Source organism: Symphalangus syndactylus, chromosome 8 (genome assembly GCF_028878055.3).
Source record: "Symphalangus syndactylus isolate Jambi chromosome 8, NHGRI_mSymSyn1-v2.1_pri, whole genome shotgun sequence".
Lineage (NCBI taxonomy): Eukaryota > Metazoa > Chordata > Mammalia > Primates > Hylobatidae > Symphalangus > Symphalangus syndactylus.
The window spans coordinates 121,048,414-121,070,153 of record NC_072430.2 but is presented as its reverse complement, the minus strand read 5'-3'; the positions used below and the strand labels follow the sequence as shown (position 1 = coordinate 121,070,153).

Below are 21,740 nucleotides of genomic sequence, written 5' to 3'. Positions count from 1 at the left end.
GGAAAAGAGAGAAAAAAGTCAGGAATGAGATGAACAAAAAACACCTATCACGGCATTCTACAGTTTGGCAGTGAGCTTTCTTTTCCAGCAGCAAATGCCAGAAGTCAAGCAATTGGGTGTCCATTTTATTAAAAAACAAACAAAAAACTTGGCTTGTCAGACTATTCCTGTACACTAAATACTAAATCTTCCCTATGGCTTATCCTACAGAGTCCATTGCACAATGTAATAAAATAATGTCAGTAACATCTTTATTTGATGAGACTTACAGGGATTTTAAAAACTGTTGTTCCTCAGTATGGATTACACCAGCACAAACAAGTACAATATAATAAAAGTAACTGCAGTGTTGTTGCGGATGGCAGCTGGGGTTGGCAGGAGGAGCTCACCACATAGGCTTCTGGCAGTCTGGCTAAGTGCCTAGGCAGTCCTTCATAAACATGGCTCCCTCGCTCAGTAGCTCACGGGAGGCAGTGAGCTCAAATGTTCATTCCCCATCACACAGCTAGAGAAGCCATTACTGGCCAGGCACAGTGGCTCATGCCTGTAATCCCAGCACTTTGGGACGCGGAGGCAGGAGGATCACTTGAGGTCAGGAGTTAGAGACCAGCCTGGCCAACATGGAAAAACCCTATCTCTACTAAACATACAAAAATTAACTGGCATGGTAATGTGCACCTGTAATCCCAGCTACTAGGGAGGCTGAGGCAGGAGAATTGCTTGAACCCGAGAGGCAGAGGTTGCAGTGAGCCGAGATGGTGTCACTGCACTCCAACCTGGGCAACAGAGCAAGACTCTGTCTCAAAAAAAAAAAAAAAAAAAGAAGCCGTTACCATTAAAAACCCTATCCCTCACCAACAATCTTACTGGAAATGGAACTGATTTCTACAATCTAGTAGAAAATCAGGGAGCCAGTGTGCCTGCCACTTTGTATTTTAAGGAGCTCATCTCTCCTCCTGGCTGATGAGCTAGCTACCTGAGGGTAGGGGCTAGGTTTTTCCATTATGGAGGGCTAGATAGCCTAGCATAATAGTGGAGACAGAATAGGTGTCTCATAAACCTTTGCTAAATTGAGAGAAGGAAGAGATGGTCAAAGGTGGAGGAATAAAATGTTGTAAAGCTGTTTCTTCTTTTTAAAAAATACTCTGAAATCAGCTGGAAGTTCTCAGCAAATGCCTTCAGATAGTTAGTGGTTTGCAAATGAGCTCAGCATGAGGTTCTCTTTTCAGTGGTTTCTTAATGCATGAGGCTGGCAAAAAATATATGAACGTATCTGATTTTTTTTCCCCGTATATTTCTTACTTTGTGCATTTGATATTCAGTTGTGTTTGTAATCACAGAAAAATAAAAGCATATATTTTCAAAAAAAAAAAAGAAAAAAAAAAGGCAGCCCTGGCTTATGGATTGTATTAAATAAAAACCATGCTGAGAACAAGTGGATATCATAATTAATTTGGATATTGCTATGGCTTAAATGTGTCCCCCAAATTTCACATGTTAGAAAAGTAATCCCCAAATTCATATGTTGATTGAAGGTGGGGCCTTTGGGAGGTAGATAAGGTCATCACGGTGGGTCCCCCATGTTGGGACTGGTAGCTTTATAAGAAAAGGACCAGAGACCTGAGCTGACACATATGGTCTTGCTCTCTTCTCCATATGATGCCTTCTGCCATATTATGAAGCAGCAAGAAGGCCCTCACTAGATGCCAGTGCCATGCTCTTGAACTTCCCAGTCTCCAGAACCATGAGCTAAATAAACCTCTATTCTTTGTAAGTTACTTAGTCTGTGGTATTTAGTTACAGCAACAGAAAACAGATTAAGACAGATAGCATGCTCCTAGGTTCTAATATTGTTAGCTCTTAACCTTGTAGGTTAAAACTTAGTAATACCAAGTAAAGTAATTTGTTACTTTTTTTTTTTTTTTTTTTTGAGACAGAGTCTTAGTCTGTCGCCCAGGCTGGAGTGCAGTGGCATGATCTTGGCTCACTACAACCTCTGCCTCCTGGGTTGAAGCGATTCTCGTGCCTCAGCCTGCAGAGTAGCAGGGACTACAGGTGTGTACCGCTGCATGCAGCGAAAATTTTAAGCTTGACTTTGGGATAGTCACAATCCAACAACCTTTAATTGAAAAATTACCACATATCAGGCACTGGGTTAGGTGGAAAGAAGGATGTGAAGATGAGGAAGGCATTCTTTGTTGTATTGGGGAGGTGTATCAAGAAGGCAGGAAAAGGAGAATTCAAAGATAATGCCTTAGTTTCTGGCAGGAGAAACTACTGAGATGCTGGCCTGAGATGGGGAACATAGGAAGGGACAGTTTGGGGAGGAAAGGCAATGAATTTTATCTTCAGCCCCTTTCATCACTAGCTGAACATTATTATGCCATGGGCCCATATAGTCAAGAAAGAGAAGATCCTTTTTAGAAAGTGGACTATTTGCAAATAGGACAGAAATCCAAATCATACATGAAGGGTTTTGAGGGACCATGAAAACTATATAGCATCAATCTAATCTGGATTGATCTACAGGGAAAATGAACTAAATATATGATTAAAGAAGTGTACAGCTTTTAAATACATTTAATAATTGGGAAATTTCCTGCCTCAATAACCAGCTAAAAATGGTTTTCAATTAACTATGCTAAGCACTACAATTTACATTGTAAGTACTTTGTTTGAATGTAAGTGGATATTTTTAAAGTACTTGAAAACTTTTTTTCTTCTTTTAAAAATTTAAAAAATAAGACAGACACTCTCATTTATATCATGTATTTGCACAGCAAGGCTTTTCCCTGATAGATGGCTTGTACCCTCATAGATGGTTTGTAGGATAAGTTGCAGCTATTTCTCCAAAGTGTCAGTACATTTGTGACTTGATCACAAAACAAGAATCCCTAAGGTCTGAATTAATGTGGTTTTAAAAACAAGGGTTCCATGGCAATGCATTGGTGTTTACAGGGCTTCCCTGCCATTTTGGGAGAGCATTTCTGGAGTGCTGACTGTAGGTCCTGAGGTGCCTGCGCCATTGGCACTGCACTCACAGAGCCCACCCAAGGCAGTTTGGGATCAGGCTCCCCAATCTACCTTTATCTTTTTTTTTTTTCTTTTTTTTGCACAGGGAGGAATTTCCCACCTTTACTTCATATTCCTCCCATATCAGGAGGAAGCCCTTACCCCCTCACCTACTTCTTCCCTCTGCCTGGGGCCTCAGCCTCACTCCTAGCTCACCTCAGTGCCAGCATCTTCTCTAGGGCCAGCACTTGACATGGACTTTCATTTTATAGCTCCAGCACTGTGCCTCATGCAGAGCTGTGACTCTGGGCAAGGGGGCAGCCGGCTCTCAGAGCTCCACACACCCACACATCAGCCACTGGTCCCTTTACTGGAAAACGGTGACTTGGGATAACCATAACCATTAAAACTAGATTTAAAGGGTAAGATGACCATTGTCATCTTATCCCTGAGGACATTCTAAAGCCATAGTAAGAAACAGAAAGACTAACATCCATTCCCCTGGCCAGTGCTCTTCTGATCATATCATGGCCAGAGAGAAGGAAGAGAAAGATAAGTGTCAAAATCAGGGTGAGAAATGGGTGGGCTGGGAGGGAAGAGATAATACATACCCGCTTGGCATCACAGTAGCGAAGTCCAAAGGCATGAAACTGGGGGAAGAAAGTTGGCTTGACTGCGATGATCTGCGTGTAGAGCTCTGCGGGCCGGGACATGGCTGGTGTGCCCGACAACAGGATCACCCTCTTGGCAACCTAAAAGACAAACAGCCAAAAGTGCTCTGAACACAGGGAGGAGCACACAGGAAATGTTCAAAATGCCCCAGTGAGGGAGGAGCTGGATGCCCCCAGAAAAAAAGACTGCGCGCGTGTTGCGAGAACCTAATGGCATTGCCAATGCAAGCAGTTAGACGGCATCTCCTTTTCTTTAAATCCTCCCTGCCTGCCCTCTGCTGAGCTCTATCCTAGTACTTAACATATTACATTGAATTATAACTTTTCTGTCTCCCTTGTTAGACTGCAAGCCTCTTGAGATCAAGGACTGGGCTGTATTCACCTTTATTTTCTGTAGCATATGCCTGACACCAAGTAACCAATAAATGTTCACCATATGCTGCAAAAAAATTCACAAGGAAGCTAATCAGTACCCTGCAGAACACAGAGTAAACTCAAAGAATCCAGCATTGGACAGGAAGTGGGAGAAGACAGTGGTAGGTCTGAACTTCCTCCAGAGTGGATCTGTGACATGCAAGTTGAACGCAGATAATGACAATTACAATCAGCCTTCTCCCGTTCCCAAGAGGAAGTGTCAGGGGTTGCCAATGTATACGTCTCCATGTGACTTTCTTTAAAGGAAAATAAGGCCTTTACTAACTCAGCTTCACAATGCTTCAAGCCTACAGATCCTGACTCAGGCTCATTTTGCAGTTGTTAACAATAAGAACCTTAAAAGGTGATACCTGGTTCCATTTTCCCTAAACTCAGCCCAGATATGCAGCAGCCTGCTTAGCATGGGCAAGATGGGAAAAAATAGATGGTCAACAGCAATGGCAGATTCCAAGTTCCTCATTACCCAGACGCCAACCTGACCCATGGGGATCAGACCCAAAGATCCCATCTCCTATTATTAAGATGGGAAAGAGGGTGAGAAAAAAACAAAGGAGACGCTTCCTACTGTATTAGAACACAGAATCACTACAAATTACTGGAGGTAAAATTCACTTCAGCTCTGGGAACGGACCCTACCATGGAGCTCAGTTGTCTAGAAACAGCTTGTTAACCACTGTAACCTTGAGTTAATGACAGTAATACAAGGCAATTGCATGTAATAAATCACCTAGGAGAATAAATTAGGTTTACAGATGGATACACTGCCTCATAAAAATAAATAAAGGTGCAATAGTGAAAAGAAAAATCATTCTTTATAAATATACAATATATACAATTATCAAAACGCATTTGTGCCCTCACAACAATCGCCAATATCTAATTCCATTATGACGGGAGAGCTATGAATGTCTCCAGCTATAATTTCCACAGTTCAATTACCTAGGCCTTCTAATTTCCTGCACAGTTTAATGCAGACTCATTAAAATAACAATGAGCTGACGTTGGTAGCATCTCTTGCCTTGGCTTTAAGATCATTTCAATGAAAAAGGAAAAATGAAAAGTTTTATCAAAAAGAGAAAATCTCCCCATCACCCCAAACCTATTTTTCATGTCGCTGTGCTGGCCTGGGGATGGAGCCAGGGCAAAAACAGTTCATGAATCAGATGATGGAAATTAACTCCAGGGTCTTCTGTCAGATATTTATAGGATGTAGTTAGTATTGAATCGCTTCTCCCATACACTCCCCAAACTAGAGAGTGATGGGAGCGTTGCAAATGGGTGTTTGTGGGCATCAAAAAGGCAGAGGCAGCATTACAAAAAAAGAAAAAGACTAGCTTTGAAAAGAAACCAGAATGGCATCTTGTCTGTAATGGGGTGATTTGGCTTGCTCCCGGCTCAGGCTCAGCATTAACGTGTGTATGTCATCACTATCACCCATAAGGGCTTTTAACACATGCTGAGCTGCAAAGGTGTCATATGTCACCCTCCACTTCTGAAAACTTCCAAATCTAGGAAAACATAAATCTATAAAACTACATAAATCAACACTAAATTGAACAGTTTACAGTGAACTCCCCCACCTAAGGGAGAAAAGCAACACCCAAGAAATCGACGATAGAACAACGTAAAAAAATACTTTCTGTGTGGTGTTAGAAAGATAACATGATTCACATGTGCAGACACTGTTGGGATCAGATGACCCTCAAAGACAGGCTTAGTTTCTTTGTGAGTTGGGGGTGGGAAAGCCCTGCAGAATAGGTTGAGTTTGTGTATATATAATTCGCCACAGAGAATTCAATGTAGTAGTTGAAAGTGGATAACCTGTACATAGTTTTAAAATTAAGAGTTGGCCAGGTGTGATGGCTAATGCCTGTAATCTCAGCACTTTGGAAGGCTGAGGCAGGCGGATCATCTGAGGTCAGGAGTTCGAGACCAGCCTGGCCAACATGGTGAAACCCTGCCTCTACTAAAAATACAAAATTAGCCGGGTGCAGTGCTGCACACCTGTAATCCCACTACTCAGGAGGCTGAGGCAGAAGAATCGCTTGAACAGGGGAGGCAGAGGTTGCAGTGAGCTGAGATCATGCCATTGCACTCCAGCCTGGGTGACAAGAGTGAAACTCTGTCTCAAAAAAATAAAATTAAATAAAAAATAAAATTAAGAGCCAAGAGAATGTTCTACTGTAGAAAAAAGAGCTGAAGTCTTAAGTTTATGTAAGAAGCAGTCCAGAAATTCTTCATCACTTTATGTTATCTCTTTTTTTTTTCCAAATGAGCCAGTAACTTGCTTTACTGAATTATTCTGATGGGCTGTAATATATTTTGCCAAAACCCCAGACTAGGAAAAAAATCATGCTCTCCAAACCTCAGTCCAGTCTTATACCCAGAATTATTCCTAATGGTACTCTAAATAAATTTACACAATACCATATATTCAATTTAGAAATAAGACATGAAGAAGGCAGGTAACATCAAAGAGAAGGTCAAGTCCACACTGCTGGAAAGTCTCCATACTCAGTAACCCTGATGTGGCAGGGACATTGAAGCTGTGTTTTAATTAGTTCAGAGGTCATGATACAATCTTCAAAAATAAGGATAGTGGCAAGCATAGCTTGAGGACAAGTGACCAAAAGAACACAGATCAAGAATAAATGTGGGATCACAGTCACTATACGAGGAGCTACAAAAGAGACACCTGTAGTTAAATCGAAAGCCTAAGAGCAAAAAGAAAAGCTCAACATTCAGAAGAAAGCCAGTGCTTGGAGTCGGGGAGGGAGACCGCGGGTGTATTCTTTACTCTGCTCCTGAGTGGTGCCCCCCAAAACAAACCAGGCCAAACCAAGAAAACAGCATAATTATGGCCACTGCTGACCAGCGGCTGCCCTAAGTATTGGCAGAAGGCCACCTACCACCCAGTGATACTTTATATATGGCCTTTGAATCTCTGGTTAGGTCAGCTTATTTCACATAAATGGTTCCCTCTAGGTTCTAGCCTATGTTCCAAAAAAGACAAAGTTCCAGTCACAAATCTGAATAGTACTAATCTTAACTAAACTGATTTGCTATAATAACCATAATGCCTTCAGGCTAAGTGAGTATTGCTGCTGTAACATAAATGAAATTATCATGCCACATACAAGGCAGTTCTTGGGTAAGAACAAACAGAATGAAGACAGTGAGTGCATGTATATTGGTCCAAAAATACCAAAATATTATAATGAGAATACATCGAATGGTATAATTATAGCTGATTAAAGTTATGCCATTCCAAGCTTTTTTTTTTTTTTTGAGACAGAGTATCACTCTGTCACCTAGGCTGGAGTGCAGTGACATGATCTCGGCTCACTGCAACCTCCACCTCCCAGGTTCGAGTGACCCTCCTGCCTCAGTCTCCCATATAGCTGGGATTATAGGCGCACATCACCATTCCCAGTTAATTTTGTAGAGATGGGTTTCACCACGTTGGCCAGGCTGGTCTTGAACTCTTGACCTCAAGTGATCTGCCCACCTCAGATTCCCAAAGTGGTAGGATTACAGACATGAGCCACTGTGCCCGGCCTAAGGTAGATTTTTTTACTCTGGAAAAGACAGTCTATTTTACCATAGGCTTCAAACTCTAATAATTTCCTTTTTAAGTCTGATTATGCAATGAAAGTGAGGAAATAAATGAGAATGGCTGGACCCCAGGGGACTTCTATAGCCTCAACACACTAGGGGAGAAAACAGAATCTGCCAGTTGACACTGCTCTCCCCTCTGTCCTGATAGGCAAAAAGCTATCTCAGACACAGAGGGATTGCATTTTCTACTCCCCACTTCTCTATCGTATGAGAAAATGCTCATTGCAGTGTTGCATGTAATAGCTGCAATTTGGTTATAAATCTATCAAAAGAGAACAGATAATACATATTATGATAAATTTGTCCAATAGAATGCTATTTGCAAGAATGCGGTAAAAGTCATTTGGAACAATATGGAATGATTTTCAAGACACATTATTAAGGGGATAAAGGCAAGTGTAAAATAATGGTTGTAAAACACTCTAAGGAGGCAGAAAGGAAACACACACATTCGTACTTCCATAGGCACAGGCTATTTTATGGAAGTAAACCTGAAAACTGGTAACTATAGCTGCCTTTAGGGAAAGAGACTGGGGACTAGGGATCCAGAGGGGTTGAAAGACTTATTTTTCACTGTCCATCCTTTTGTATCGTTTGAATTTTTTTTTTTTTGGAGACAGACTCTAGCTTTGTTGCTCAGGTTGGAGTGCAGTGGTGTGATCTCGGCTCAGGGCAACCTCCGCCTCCCAGGTTCAAGTGATTCTCCCGCCTCAGCCTGCCGAGTAGCTGGGATTACAGGCATGTGCCACCACGCCCGGCTAATGTTTGTATCTTTAGTAGAGATGGGGTTTCGCCATTTTGGCCAGGCTGGTCTCAAACTCCTGACCTCAGGTGATCCTACTGCTTCAGGCCTCCCAAAGTATTAGAATTATGGGCATGAGCGACTGCACCCGACACCATTTGAATTTATCATCTATTTAAACTACTTTAACAACAAAGGAAAAAGAAAAAAACCTTATACATTTTAGCTACTATCTCATCCAGCCAATCAACAGAGATATAAAAAGTACTCTCTACTTACAGAAAAAAGAGAAACAGCTGCTTCTTAGGAAAGACTGGTAGGATTCTGGGGGCCTTTCCCTTTTAAAAATTTTAATTTTGTTATTACACTAGTTTAACAATAAAAGCCAGTGTTGACAAAAGACAACTAAACTAAACCAAAATACCCCACACACCTACCTCACTGTTCAAAAGTGAGGTAGGTGCCTGCCGGTAATCCTGAGGGCAGAGTCATGTGGGAAAAAAAAGCCTCTGATTGAAGACTGAATGGGAGTGAAGATTGTTATGCCTGGCCAGACTGGACTTCAGAGGCCTCCCCCAAAATGGTCAAATGAAAACTGGCCTGGCAATTCTGATTGTAGGAATTTGTCCTAATAGGATAAATATGCAAGTACATACAGATGATGTTCACTTGCAGAATTATTTATAATAGCAAAAATGGAAAACAACAACATGTCTGATACTGAGGATTAAATTATGGGATGTGTCTCTACTATGTAAATGTTCCATAGTTATTGAAAAATGATGATCTTGCTCAATAATTGACATGATGGAAAAATAAGATGTTAACAGTGGCTTTTTCTGTTGGAGGGATTAACAGTAATTTTAACTTTGTTCTTTTTAGCTTCTATCTTGTCTACTTTCGTGTATTTATATATAAAAATAGATCTACCTCATTTAGGATTAGTAGCCCCAGCAAATAGTGCTGTGGGAGAAGAAAAATGTCACATTTCCCAGGGGGCAGTGACACTAGTTTCTTACAATCTAACACATCTTCTCTCTGCTGACTGCTATTGCCATTTACAAAAGCCACATTTTTCTGGACACGATCTGGCCCTGCTATCCAACGAACTGTATGATTTAATCTAAATACCTCATTATGCCTATTTGCTGAAAATATGCTTGTAATATTATTAGAATATAGTTCTAAGAGATGTTCACATTAGAGGAACAATCAAGTGGTATTAAATTAGGTCCTTATATGGCTTTTCAAAGACATACTTTACTTTTCCCCAACTATCTTATTATTCCAAAAACATTTAGATTCATTTCCTTATTTAGATTGGTGGTTCTCCATGGGGTTGGGGAAGGGCAAGGTGGGTAGAGAGTGATTTGTCCTCCCTCAGAGGACATTTGGTAGCATCTGGAGACAATTTTGGTTGTCATGACTGGGGAGGAACTGCTGGCATCTAGTGGGTAGAGGCCACGGATGCTGCTAAACATCCTAAAATGCACACGACAGCTCCCCAACAACAGAGTCATCCAGCCCAAAATGTCAACAGTACCAAGGTTGAGAGACTCCAATCTAGACGAAAATACAATAGACAGAGGTGAAAGGTTCGGTTAACAGAATAGCACGGAATTCTCCATCCCATTCCTTCACCCCAATCCTGCCACAGTCCAGCATTATATGAAGTCAACGTTGCAGAAGAGTGTGGCCTCAAGACACCTTCATAAACACAGGCCATGTTCATGAGGCTTATTTTAAAATATTAATTCATCTAAGTTCTACAGCAAATGCAGAGTAGTACATATTAGTTAGCAGTTTAAAGATTTCTTTTAAACATGTCACTTTGAAACACACTCAAGATATTAGAGGTATATGCTGCTTCCAAAGGTCTGGCTGAGAAGCACACATTTCAGAAACCACTATCTGGTTCAGCTTGCCCAGCCAGGCAATGACTACATTAACAAGTGGTTGCTAGAAGCTTTCACATTATATCTTTAATGATAGAATCTATCTATTGTGCAATTTCTTTTGTCTAAACAATCAGGAGTAAAGATTTAATTTAGTTATGGCTGAAATACTGAAACCATAATACCAAACCCTATTGTTTTCCTATGGAAAGCATATTAAAGCCTCCCAAAAGAAGGGTTACCAACCTAGGAAAAACATTTTATTTAAATGTGTCCATCAATGGCTATCGACATATAAATATTTATAGGTAATACTGGCAGAGAATCAAGCGCTTTTTTTTTTTCTCTTTTTGAGATAGAGTCTTGCTCTGTCATCCAGGCTGGAGTGCAGTGGCGCAATCTCGGCTCACTGCAACCTCCGCTTCCCAGGTTCAAGCGATTCTCCTGCCTCAGCTTCCTGAGTAGCTGGGATTACAGGTGTGCACCACTATGCCTGGCTCATTTTTGTATTTTTAGTACAGACGGGATTTCGTCATGTTGCTCAGACTGGTCTCAAGTGACCCACATGCCTCAGCCTCCCAAAGTGCTGGGATTACAGGCGTGAGCCACCACCCCAGCAAAACCAAGCTTTTGCAGTAAAAGACCTTCATTCTTAGGTTTGGCACATGACATGACCCTGCCTTGGAAAATGTATCATATTCCGTTATTCCTAAACACATGAAAACTTGAAATGAGTGGACACTTACGTGTGTTTTGTGAGGAACTGGTAAGATTAATGTTCAAATGCTAAGCTTCATTAACATTTAGCATATTTGTTTTCCCTAGTTTAGGTAAAAGTTAAAGCTTCTTTTAATCAATAAAAGCCATAGTTTTAAAATGCTAGTACAACACAAAGGTTGCTTTGAGCACAAGAAAAACACATGCTTTGGTTTGCTCAGTCTACACAAACCAAAGTGGATACCTCCAAAGTTATCTGTGAGAAATTTCTAACTTGTTACAAGAGAAAAGGCTACTTTTCTAATTGTACTTCTCCTTCCCTCTTCCAATAATAGGAACAAAATCATCCCCCCACCCCCTAAAATGGAAGGAAATTTAGAGGCCTACCCTTTGTTGGGATGGGGGACTAAGAAACCAAACACAGACAGAAGAGAGAGACAGATGAAACACAGAGCCTATATTGCACATCAGAACATGCTTAGATAAAGACTAGAATCTGCATCACATACCCACGCCTGCCTGCTGTGAAGCCAGAACTCACACCCACCAAAGCACTCAGAGATGAGTTTAGGCCACCACAGGGAGGAATGGGGATGGCTGCTCCTTCTGTCAACCAAAGAGGCTCAGGGTAGCCACAGAAAACAGTATCAGCTTTTAAAGCCCATCTTGGCTTTGCCAGTGTATCTCGCTGACCCCACCAGCCCTTGCTCAGTTCTGTTTGTATTAGTTTGATGCAAAAGTAATTGCATTTTTTTGCCATTACTTTCGTTAATACAACTCATCTTCCCTGATTTCCAGCATCTAGACAGCTTTGCCACTATAAGTGACTTAGAGGACAGGCAGTTTTTTCTAAGCTAATGAGTAGACAAGCTGCTAGCAGCTCTCCCTTGTCTAAGTAGGAAGCCAGAGGAGGATTCTGGAGTCCAATGCCCACCCAGCCTCAATAGTCTTGACCTTGGAGAGACAAAGGCAGCACTACTGACTACTAGTACTGACTACTAGTTCCTTAGCAGGATGTTAGGAAGAAAGATGAAATTGGTACCACAGCCCTAAGGAGAGAGAGAGACACCCTAAGTCAATGCCAAGTCATGACCATGGCCCACAGGTCTGTACTTGCAACCCCTGCTGGACTAGGGACCACATGCAAGCCTGAGCAAAATATTATGGGATGCCAATGCTCAGTGGGCTCGGTTCTCAGAAGTACTCACCTTTAGAACTGGCATAGCTGCTCGACAGCGGGCAGTCCTACTGTTTTTGAGGAAGTGAGATTCATCCTGAAAAGAAGTAGCCACATAAGTGAACAAGGTTCAATCTTGAGTGGACAGAAATATGCGCCACTTTGGCCGGGCGCGGTGGCTCATGCTTGTAATCCCAGCACTTTGGGAGGCCGAGGCGGGCGGATCACGAGGTCAGGAGATCGAGACCACGGTGAAACCCCGTCTCTACTAAAAATACAAAAAATTAGCCGGGCGTGGTGGCAGGCGCCTGTAGTCCCAGCTACTCGGAGAGGCTGAGGCAGGAGAATGGCGTGAACCCAGGAGACAGAGCTTGCAGTGAGCCGAGATTGAGCCACTGCACTCCAGCCTGGGTGAAACAGCGAGACTCCGTCTCAAAAAAAAAAAAAAAAAAAAAAGAAATATGGGCCACTTTAGGCTTGACCCTGGCACGGCAAGCGCAAGGTGGATGCTCCCTTAGCATTTTCTCATTCAAGGAGATGGCTCAGTGGGCCTAGGTCAGGACCCAGGGTTCTGGTGGCAGCTGCTCTACTGCATTCTGAGCAAGTTGCTTCATCTCTCCGGGGACAATTTTCCATCTATAAAGTGGGATTCATGAATCCCTGCTCCACCCACCTCAGAGGCTGCTCAAAGAAACCACTAGAAGGTGGTTTGCTGCTTTTTAAGAGGCACCTCGCACCTGTGGAGCACTAGACCAAGTGCCCCATAGTGGGCCCTGCACTGGTGCAAAGCTCTGGGGTGTCCGGCCCCTGCCCTCAGGGGCTCAGGGTGCAGGAAGGATGCCAGACACAGTGACAACCGATCAGGCTATATTATCAGTACTGTCACTGAGGCAAGTGTAAACAAAGTGCTGGAGAAACTGAGAAACGGAAAGAAGATGATATGATTCCTATTCTCAAGGAACTGCTATGTTTAGAACATGAAGTCTGATTAACCACTCTGTATCTGTGCATAAGCAAATATATATATATATATATATATATAGTTTTTCTTTATTCTTCTTTTTGTTGCATAAGCAAATATAGAGTTGATCATATTTTCTAAAGCCAAATGAGTAACTAATACCTAAGTATTTGAGTGGAAATTTTCTAGTTTGGTACAGAGTCAAATTCCTTGCTGTGTGACTCTGAGCAACTACCTCTCCGTAATGCCAGTTTTGCTGTTTGTAAAATGGGTATCATAGTCCCTTATGTATTAGGTTGCTGTGAGTCTTAAATGAGCTAACACATTGTGAAGTCCTTAGCACAGCCCTGTCACTCAGTAAGCACTCAATGGTATCAGCCTTCCTATAACTGGGATACCAGTGAGATCCCAACGCTGTCCTTAAAGATGATCTATAAGAAATCCCCTATTCCATTTCAGCTATCACGAGCAAAAAGGGCCACAAAGCACAACAGAGGGGAGTGTGAAATAACCCTCAAAATGTCAAGACGGTATCTTGTCCAGAAAGCTGGAGTGTTACAGTCATACGCCTTTCTGATAATGAAACCTCATTACAGTCAAGAAAAAGGTATTTATGGAGAAAAAACACAGAAAGTACAGAGGATATGGAAGAGAATGGGCCCTTTCAACCAATGGGTAAAAATGTGCCAATACTGGAACAAATCTCAAAGAATGGCTTGAAACTGAAGCCTCTTCTGAAAAGTGTGACACTTCAGAGCCATCACTCTATTCTTTCCTACAACATTTCTCTGAAAGCAAGGGGACAGAGCTCTTACTTAACTGAAGAACAAACCAACAATGGTGGTAAGTGGCTTGCCAAAAATCATACGGCAGGTTAAGTGATGGGCCAGAAAGAGAAGAACATGAATTCTGAAGGCAGACGCAACCCAGCTTTAATCAATAACCTCTAACTTGCTAGCTTCGTGCCTATGGGCAAATTTATGTACCCACTCTCACTGCCAGTTTCATCAGCTGTGAAATGGATAATTCACAAGGATAAAAGATAAAGCCTGCTCAGGGGCCACTGGGAAAATAGATGATTATATGTCAGTACCTAACACAAGGCAACACTCAAGAATTGAAAGCATTATTCTTCCCACACACTCTAGAGCCATCCCCATCATCCTGGGAAACTTCTTGTAATGTTTTCATTTCACATGTATGCTGACATCTTTTCAAAGCCACACTTGAATTTGTGCCAAACCAGAAATTACTCCCCCAAAGACTCATTACCTCTATCACTTTGCAAAACTATCAACACTCAAGTTTGCTTATGCTAAGAACACAGTGTGGCTCTCATGTCCAAAACAGAATAATAGATCCCCTGAGGTCAGTAACGGTATCTTCTCCTTCCTTTCTCTAAGCTCCCACAATATTTGTGTGAGTTATGTAAATATACTCAGTACTGACAGAGATGGCTGGGTACCAAGTCTGTCTAGACTTTCCTTAGGAAGTATGTGAGGAGTCAAAAGTAGGAAAGCCTGCAACTGAAAGATATGTTGTCAAATCTGGAAGCAGGTCAGTCAGACCTTCTTTAAAAAACAATTAGAGGCTGGGCAAGGTGGCTTACACCTGTAAATCCCAGCACTTTGGGAGGCCAAGGTGGGTGGATCACCTGAGGTCAGGAGTTCGAGACTAGCTTGGCCAACATGGTGAAATCCCATCTCTACTAAAAATACAAAACTTAGCTGGGCGTGGTGGCAAGTGCCTGTAATCCTAGCTACTTGGGGAGCTGAGGCAGGAGAATTGCTTGAACCCGGGAGGCAGAGGTTGCAGTGAGCCGAGATCACGCCACTGCACTCCAGCCTGGGTGACAAGAGTGAAACTCCGTCTCAAAAAAAACAACACAAAAAAACCTCCAAAACACAATTAGAGTAAAAAGTGCTTTTGTGGGGTGGGGGTGTATCTTCACATTGGCTGGAAGAAAACTCAGTTGTTTGAGTAAGGTGGCACCAGATGTAGGCACACCCCCTTACCGTCCAGGTTGTAGTCCCCAGAGCCCCAGGTGGCCTGGGATCCACATGATGGCCTCCATCCATGACTCACGCTGGGAAAGAAAATGAGCTAGAAATCCCCAGCAAAGACTAATTAAATCACAATTTCAAAAAAAGCTCCCTAGGAGATTCTAGTACGTAGCCTTGAGAATGGCTATTTGAGGGGAATGAATTTCCAGTTCCCCACAAAATAAAGACAGTGATTTCTATTCTTCTAGAAACTAAACGCGGCTCAAGGAGATTATAGACATGAAAGTTCTCAGAGCTTTTACAAAGAAAGTTTCCAGAGAGATAAAGTACTTAAAGACTTTGCCAAGTTTCTTACAATGATGACAACTTTAAAAGGGGTTTTTAGCTGTTTTTCCAACTTGCTAAGAAGGTCAAAGCTGACAATGTTGATCAGGCCAGCTGTCAGGCGGTCCTTCCCAGTCACCACGACGTTGATGCAATCTGGGCTCAGAGATGGCAGCCACCGAAGGAAGGCCTGTGGACAACAGGAGGGAACAAAGCTACAATGACCACCCAGCACAGCAGCTGTTGGTTGTGACAGCAGCAGGCTCATGCCCATGAACAGCCATCACCTCTACCTTCCTCTCACTCTTCTGCACCCCTTCACTTGTCACTGACAGGACACTCCCCCCCTTTTTTTTTAATAGTTGGGGGAGCCGGGTGCGGTCGCTTACACCTGTAATCCCAGCACTTTGGAAGGCCGAGGAGGGCGGATCACCTGAGATCGGGAGTTTGAGACCAGCCTGACCAACATGGAGAAATCCCATCTCTACTAAAAATACAAAATTAGCCGGGCATGGTGGTGCATGCCTGTAATCCCAGCTACTCGGGAGGCTGACGCAGAAGAATCGCTTGAACCCAGGAAGTGGAGGTTGTGGTGAGATGAGATCACGCCATTGCACTCCGGCCTGGGCAACAGGAGAGAAAACTTGGGTCTCAAAAAAAAAAAAAGAGTTGTATTGGTCACACTTTGTTGCCCAGGCTGGAGTACAGTGGCACCATCATAGCTTACTGCAGCCTCAAACTCCTAGGCTCAAGTGATCCTCCCGCCTCAGTCTCCCAAGTTGCTGGGACTACAGGTGCGTACCACCATACTCTGCTAATTTCTTTCTTCTTTTTTTTTAAAGAGATGGGTCTCAGTATGTTGCTCAGACTGGTCTTGAACTACTGGCCTCAAGTGATCCTCCTGCCACAGCTTCCCAAGTTGCTGAGACTACAGGCATGAACCACCATGTCTGGCTATCTCCCTGCCTTTGTCAACAGTCACTTCATAGTGTCTGGGTTTCATCTCTGTGATCTCTAACTAGATGGTAAGTTTCTGCAGGGAAAGAATGTGACTCTTCTTAAGAGGAATTTTATAAAGGACTTAGCAGAGCCTGGTACACTGAAGGCAAATCATAAACGTTTATTGATGATTATAAGACTATGTCAATATTTCTACAAATCCACCTTCTCTCTCTGGCAATCTGAGCATCTCTAGCCAAACTCACCCAGGCATCTGGGTGCTCACTTGCCTCATCTGGGGTGACACTGTTCGATACAGGGAGGGCTGGCCTTTTCTCTAACCTCAGGCTGGTCACCATCTGGCTGACTCTTCCTAGAATTTCTGAGGGTACTGTGGGAACCTAACACACACAAAATATGTACTGAAGATTACTTTCTACAGGCACTGGCAGAATTCACAAGACTTGGGAGGCCAAGGCAGAAGGATCACTTGACCTCAGGAGTTCAAGACCAGCCTGGGCAACATAATGAGACACTGTCTCATCAAAAAATAAAATAAAAAATTAAAATTAAAGAAAAGAACTCAGACTACCCGGACAGAAAAAAAACGAGATGCACATTTTTTAGTTTTTTTTTTTTTTTTTGCCATCTCTTCGGTCGCAACAGCACGCCTGGGCCTTGGGCTGACTGGCAGCAGGAGGAGCTGCCTCCTCTGCACGAGTGGCTCGTGGAGGCCTCAGGAAGAAGCCCCAGGCTGATGTCAGTCGCATAAAGCTAGAAAAAGCTGTGGACGATGGACTAGGTCTTCCTTCTTCACTGAGTTTGTTCACGGGCTTTTTATTCATTTCACAAAACCACTCTGATTCCTGGATTTACAGTAGAAAAAGCTCAAGGGTGGGTGATACAGTTTTCTTGTCAGGCTCTGCATCCATAAAGCTACCTGGCAGACAGTGAACATCCCATTTACTTCCCCCTCTACAGAGTGCAAAATCCCTGAGTCAGGAAGTCAGGAGATGCCACATCAAGATCTGCCAGGGCTCCTCATTAACAGGAAGCATGGAGCTTAACCTCTGAGATTCCATTTTCTCATCTATAAATGGGGTTACTGTCTATTGTACCCACCGCATAGGACTATCATGGGATTGAGGAAAATATAGGAGGTAAAAATATTTTAAAAATTAAGTGTGAGCCAGGCACAGTGGCTCCTGTAATCCCAGCACTTTGGGAGGCCAAGACAAGTGGATCACTTGAACCCAGGAGTTTGGGACCAGCCTGGGCAACATGGCAAAACCTCATCTTTACAAAAAGTACAAAAACTAGCCAGTCTCATAATCCAGTTTCAAAATGAATAAAAATTTTAAAAAATAATAAAAAAGCAGAATAAAAAAAATTAACTGTGGTACAGATGAAAAGTATTATTAGCAGGGCACAGAGGTCCCAGAAGTGCCTGCTGACAGATGAACACAAGTCTCTAAGCCAGTTTTTCCTTGGCTTTCTTCCCTCAAGGTGTAACCTGATTCTAATCCAGAAAACCCCCAGCCTGCCCTCAGGTGGCATCTCATCTCTCTTCCTGCCTTTGCCTTTACTTAAGACGATACTTAAAGATCCCTAGGCCCTGTCTGCAAACCATTATTTTATGACTCTAAGAAAACCTTCTCTGTGAAAACTGCAATTTGAAGAGTATTAACCTGCTCCCAGGTGAAGCGCACAGAGGATGGCACCACCACCAGGAGCGGCCACTCCTTCCGGTAAAAGGCTGCGATGCAGATGGCTTGGATGGTCTTCCCCAGGCCCATGTCGTCAGCGAGCAGCAGGCGGCCTCCTTTGGCTATGGCAAAACTGAAGGCAGACAAGGTGAGGATGGCACGTTTCCCGGGGCATGAGTTCATGTGCCCTCATGTCCGGTGGGTCAGCACTGCTGGGTGAAAGCCACTGCACTGGCCAGCCCGGGCCCAGCCCACCACCAGACTTGCTCCCCAGAAGGAAAGGAGCATGGGCCAAATAGGGAGCAGAATAAAAAAGAGAGAGAGACAGAAAGCCCAAAAAGGAAAAATGTGGAATGTGGTCAAAAGGTAGGAAGAAGATCTGGAAGATGATTAGGTCGTGGAGGCCAAAGAAGGAAGTTTCCAGTGAGAGGAGTCGCCTCGGTCCACTGTAGGCAGGGCCCAGGGGACGTACGTGGAGGAGGGTGGTGGGAGTCCAGGACTAGCATTGAAGAGGGCATGCTTACTCACTCCAGAGTCTGCCTTGAAAGGAAGGAAAGGGTCGGGCACGGTGGCTCATGCCCGTAATCCCAGCACTTTGAGAGGCTGAGGGGGGCGGATCACCTGAGGTCAGGAGTTTGACACCAGCCTGACCAACATGGTGACACTCCATCTCTATAGGCACATGCCTGTAGTTCCAGCTACTCAGGAGGCTGAGGCAGGAGAATCGCTTGAACCTGGGAGGCAGAGGTTGCAGTGAGCCAAGATCACACCATTGTACTCCAGCCTGGGCAACAAAAGCAAAACTCCATCTCAAAAAAAAAAAAAAAAAGAAAGGAAGGAAAGAAAGAAGAGCTGGTGGGGTGAAAAGAAGGCTTTCTGAAGATCAGAGAGGACTCAGTATGCATAAAGGCAGAGAAAGGGGCTGGCAAAGACAGAAGATGCTGCTAACGAGGAGAGAGGTGGAGAAAAGGATGGGAGGAAGGGTGCTTGTCCAACAGGGAGCACCAACCTCAGCACTGAGTTTTTTACTATGGCAGCCTCCAGGACCCTAAAGCCCTTAAGTGCAGCATCCCTTGCTAATAGTTCATGAATAAAGGTGTATTCCACTATTTTGCAGCCAGATTGGCTGGGGTTGGAGTCCCAATTCCATCACTCAGCAGCTGTACACCTTCATGCACATGATTTAACCTCCCTATGCCTCAGCCCCCTCAGCAGTAAGAAGGGAGTAATAACAGTACCTATCTCATGGAGCTGTGGGAGGGTTAATAACGCTAATACTGAAAACAGTGGTTGGCAACATCATAAGCGCTAAGGAAGTGCTTCTATCATAACTACTATTCCACAAAAAGAAAAAGAATCAAAACACAAACAGTAAAAATGACTTGTTCGTGTCGCATGATGAAACAGTGAAAAGCTAAAAGGATCCCAAGTGCCAGATGTCTGGTCTTCTGTGCCAAATACTAGTCTTCTTTCATCTAATCTCTGAAAAATAGATCATTTGCTCAGAATCCTGATAATAAGCTGCTGGGATAGTTCTTTCTCTTTCCTTCTCACACAGTGAAAACAGAGAATGTCACCTCTTCTAATCAGCAATTAGCAGGGCTGACAAGAAGTCTAGGCTGCACTTGCCCTTTCTGAATTGCCTGGAAACACCGTTTCCAAAGATGGAAAACTGGGCAGCAAATCCCCAGGCAGCCCGAGGCCAGTAGAGTGTGGGGACAACAGGCATCATGGCATGGCACCCTTCTGTTCTCCCTGCAGCCTGGGCGGGGCCCTGCCTGGGAGAGGGGGCAGCCCTTCCCAAAGCCCAGATTTGGCGGCCTCACCCTCCACTGGGGAGGAACGGAGCCGAGCAGTGGGCTGCCTCACCTCTCCAGAACAGGCGCAGCCTCCTCCCTGTACACCCACCTCTATGAAATCTTCTGGACCATTTCTGGGATCAACCCACAACACAGACAGATGGGGGGAGGGCAGGTGTGAAAAGATGTATTTTTTACCTCACTTTCTGATTTACAAAATTGGTGGCCAGCGAGGACAGGCAGTACCTAAGCAACGGAATCCATGGAGAGCCCCACGCCCTTTGAGCATCTTTTGTTTCAGCCTCCTCAGCTTTACCATCTATAATTTCCAGAAGTTTGGTATATCCATATCCTTAGAGCAGAATGGACCCCCTGAATTTCACATTCTCTCCTTTTTCCCCTGCCTAGAGGGAGCCCAACTAAGGAACAAAGTGGCCAAAAAATGACAACAAAGACAGAAAAAGCCTGGATAACAGAGGAACAATAACATAATTAAATGTCATCCTCCACAGGGTAGTTGAATATAATAGAAAAAAATGCCATACTCAGAAATTAATCAATCAGAAAACACAGACTTAAGCCCCAACTCCACTTTTGGCAGCTGAATAACTTTAGGCAACTGACTGTCTTTCTAAGCCTCAATTCATTCACCTGCTGAAGAAGAGTGACTTGGATATTAGAAGATGTTGATATTTCTAAGAGATTCTGCTTTATAAATTAAAGGGTGTGTTCAATTGTAGTTCTTGCATTAAAGAAAACAAAACAAAACATGGAATTGACAGCCCTCCTCCCCCAATGCCAAACCCCCACCTCTTCAGGGTATGAAAGTTAAAATCTGAGTTTATTTAGAAAATTCTGAAGAAAGATTACAAGTACTTTAGAGCCACAGAGAGAGAAACAGATCTGCCCTGGGGTGCCTCACGCACAGAGCCTCTCTCAGGGGTAATGGGGTAACTGGTAAGACCAGCACCCACCACGTGGACCCAAGGATGGCTAACAGTGCCACGAAGAACTGGATGCTGAAGGCAGAGGCTGCCCAGGGGGTGGGGCTGGGCAACCTCTACTGCAGCTTTAATAAAGAGGCCCAGAGAAAGAAAGATGAAAGGAAAAAACCACCCTGAGCCTGGTTAAAACAAGGCCCAAAGGACATCTCACCAGCTGGAGAATTGGAATGGCAATGCCAGAGGAGGTTTTGCAGAGTGTGCTATTTAAGAGAGATAGAAGGAAATGAAGAAAAGAATTAGGGGGAAGGGCTGGGGCCAGGTAATGTAATAAAGTGCATTGTGCCCAAACGGCACACTGAGACCCAAATCCTGCCAAAGACAGTAGCCAAGCTTTCACCAAAATACCACAATCAGGCTTCAAGCAGGCAGGCTGTTGTGGTTTGTCAGTGCCATTGTTAATTTAGGTTCCTTCCCTTGCACAGGGCTCTATGTCCAACTACACTGTCTAATAACAGCTTCTTATTTCTAGACAGACTATCAAGACTTCCTCTTTCTTCTCCTTGAACTCCCATATTTTTAAGAGAAGACTAGTTCAAATCTGGCATTTTGCTTCTCCCAAGAAACTCAGGAAAAAAAGGAAAGATCAGGATGTAGGTTTATCTTTTTTCTTCCTCTAATAAGAGCACCTTGACTTTCTTTTGGAGAACTGCCACCTCCCACTTTCAATCCAAGTAATTTAGGTGGGCAGGCCTTACCCTCTGGTTCTAGGGACAGGCCTATCACCAAGTCTAATCACC

General features: G+C 43.6%; 1 protein-coding gene across 6 annotated transcripts in view; it reads right to left on the bottom strand.

Annotated features, from left to right (window-relative positions):
• Nucleotides 1–21,740, bottom strand: part of SMARCAL1 (SWI/SNF related, matrix associated, actin dependent regulator of chromatin, subfamily a like 1) — a 70,920-nt gene that overhangs the window by 32,300 nt on the left and 16,880 nt on the right. For 3 of the 6 annotated variants that reach the window (XM_055290557.2, XM_063645693.1, XM_063645694.1), the window contains exons 8-11: nucleotides 18,183–18,333; nucleotides 15,587–15,745; nucleotides 12,299–12,364; nucleotides 3,624–3,764 (exon numbers count right to left, since the gene is read on the bottom strand). In XM_055290557.2, the coding sequence (XP_055146532.1) occupies nucleotides 3,624–3,764; nucleotides 12,299–12,364; nucleotides 15,587–15,745; nucleotides 18,183–18,333 (517 nt within the window). The remainder of the gene's footprint in view (nucleotides 1–3,623; nucleotides 3,765–12,298; nucleotides 12,365–15,586; nucleotides 15,746–18,182; nucleotides 18,334–21,740) is intronic. The other 3 variants (XM_063645697.1, XM_063645695.1, XM_063645696.1) reach the window with 1 other exon arrangement.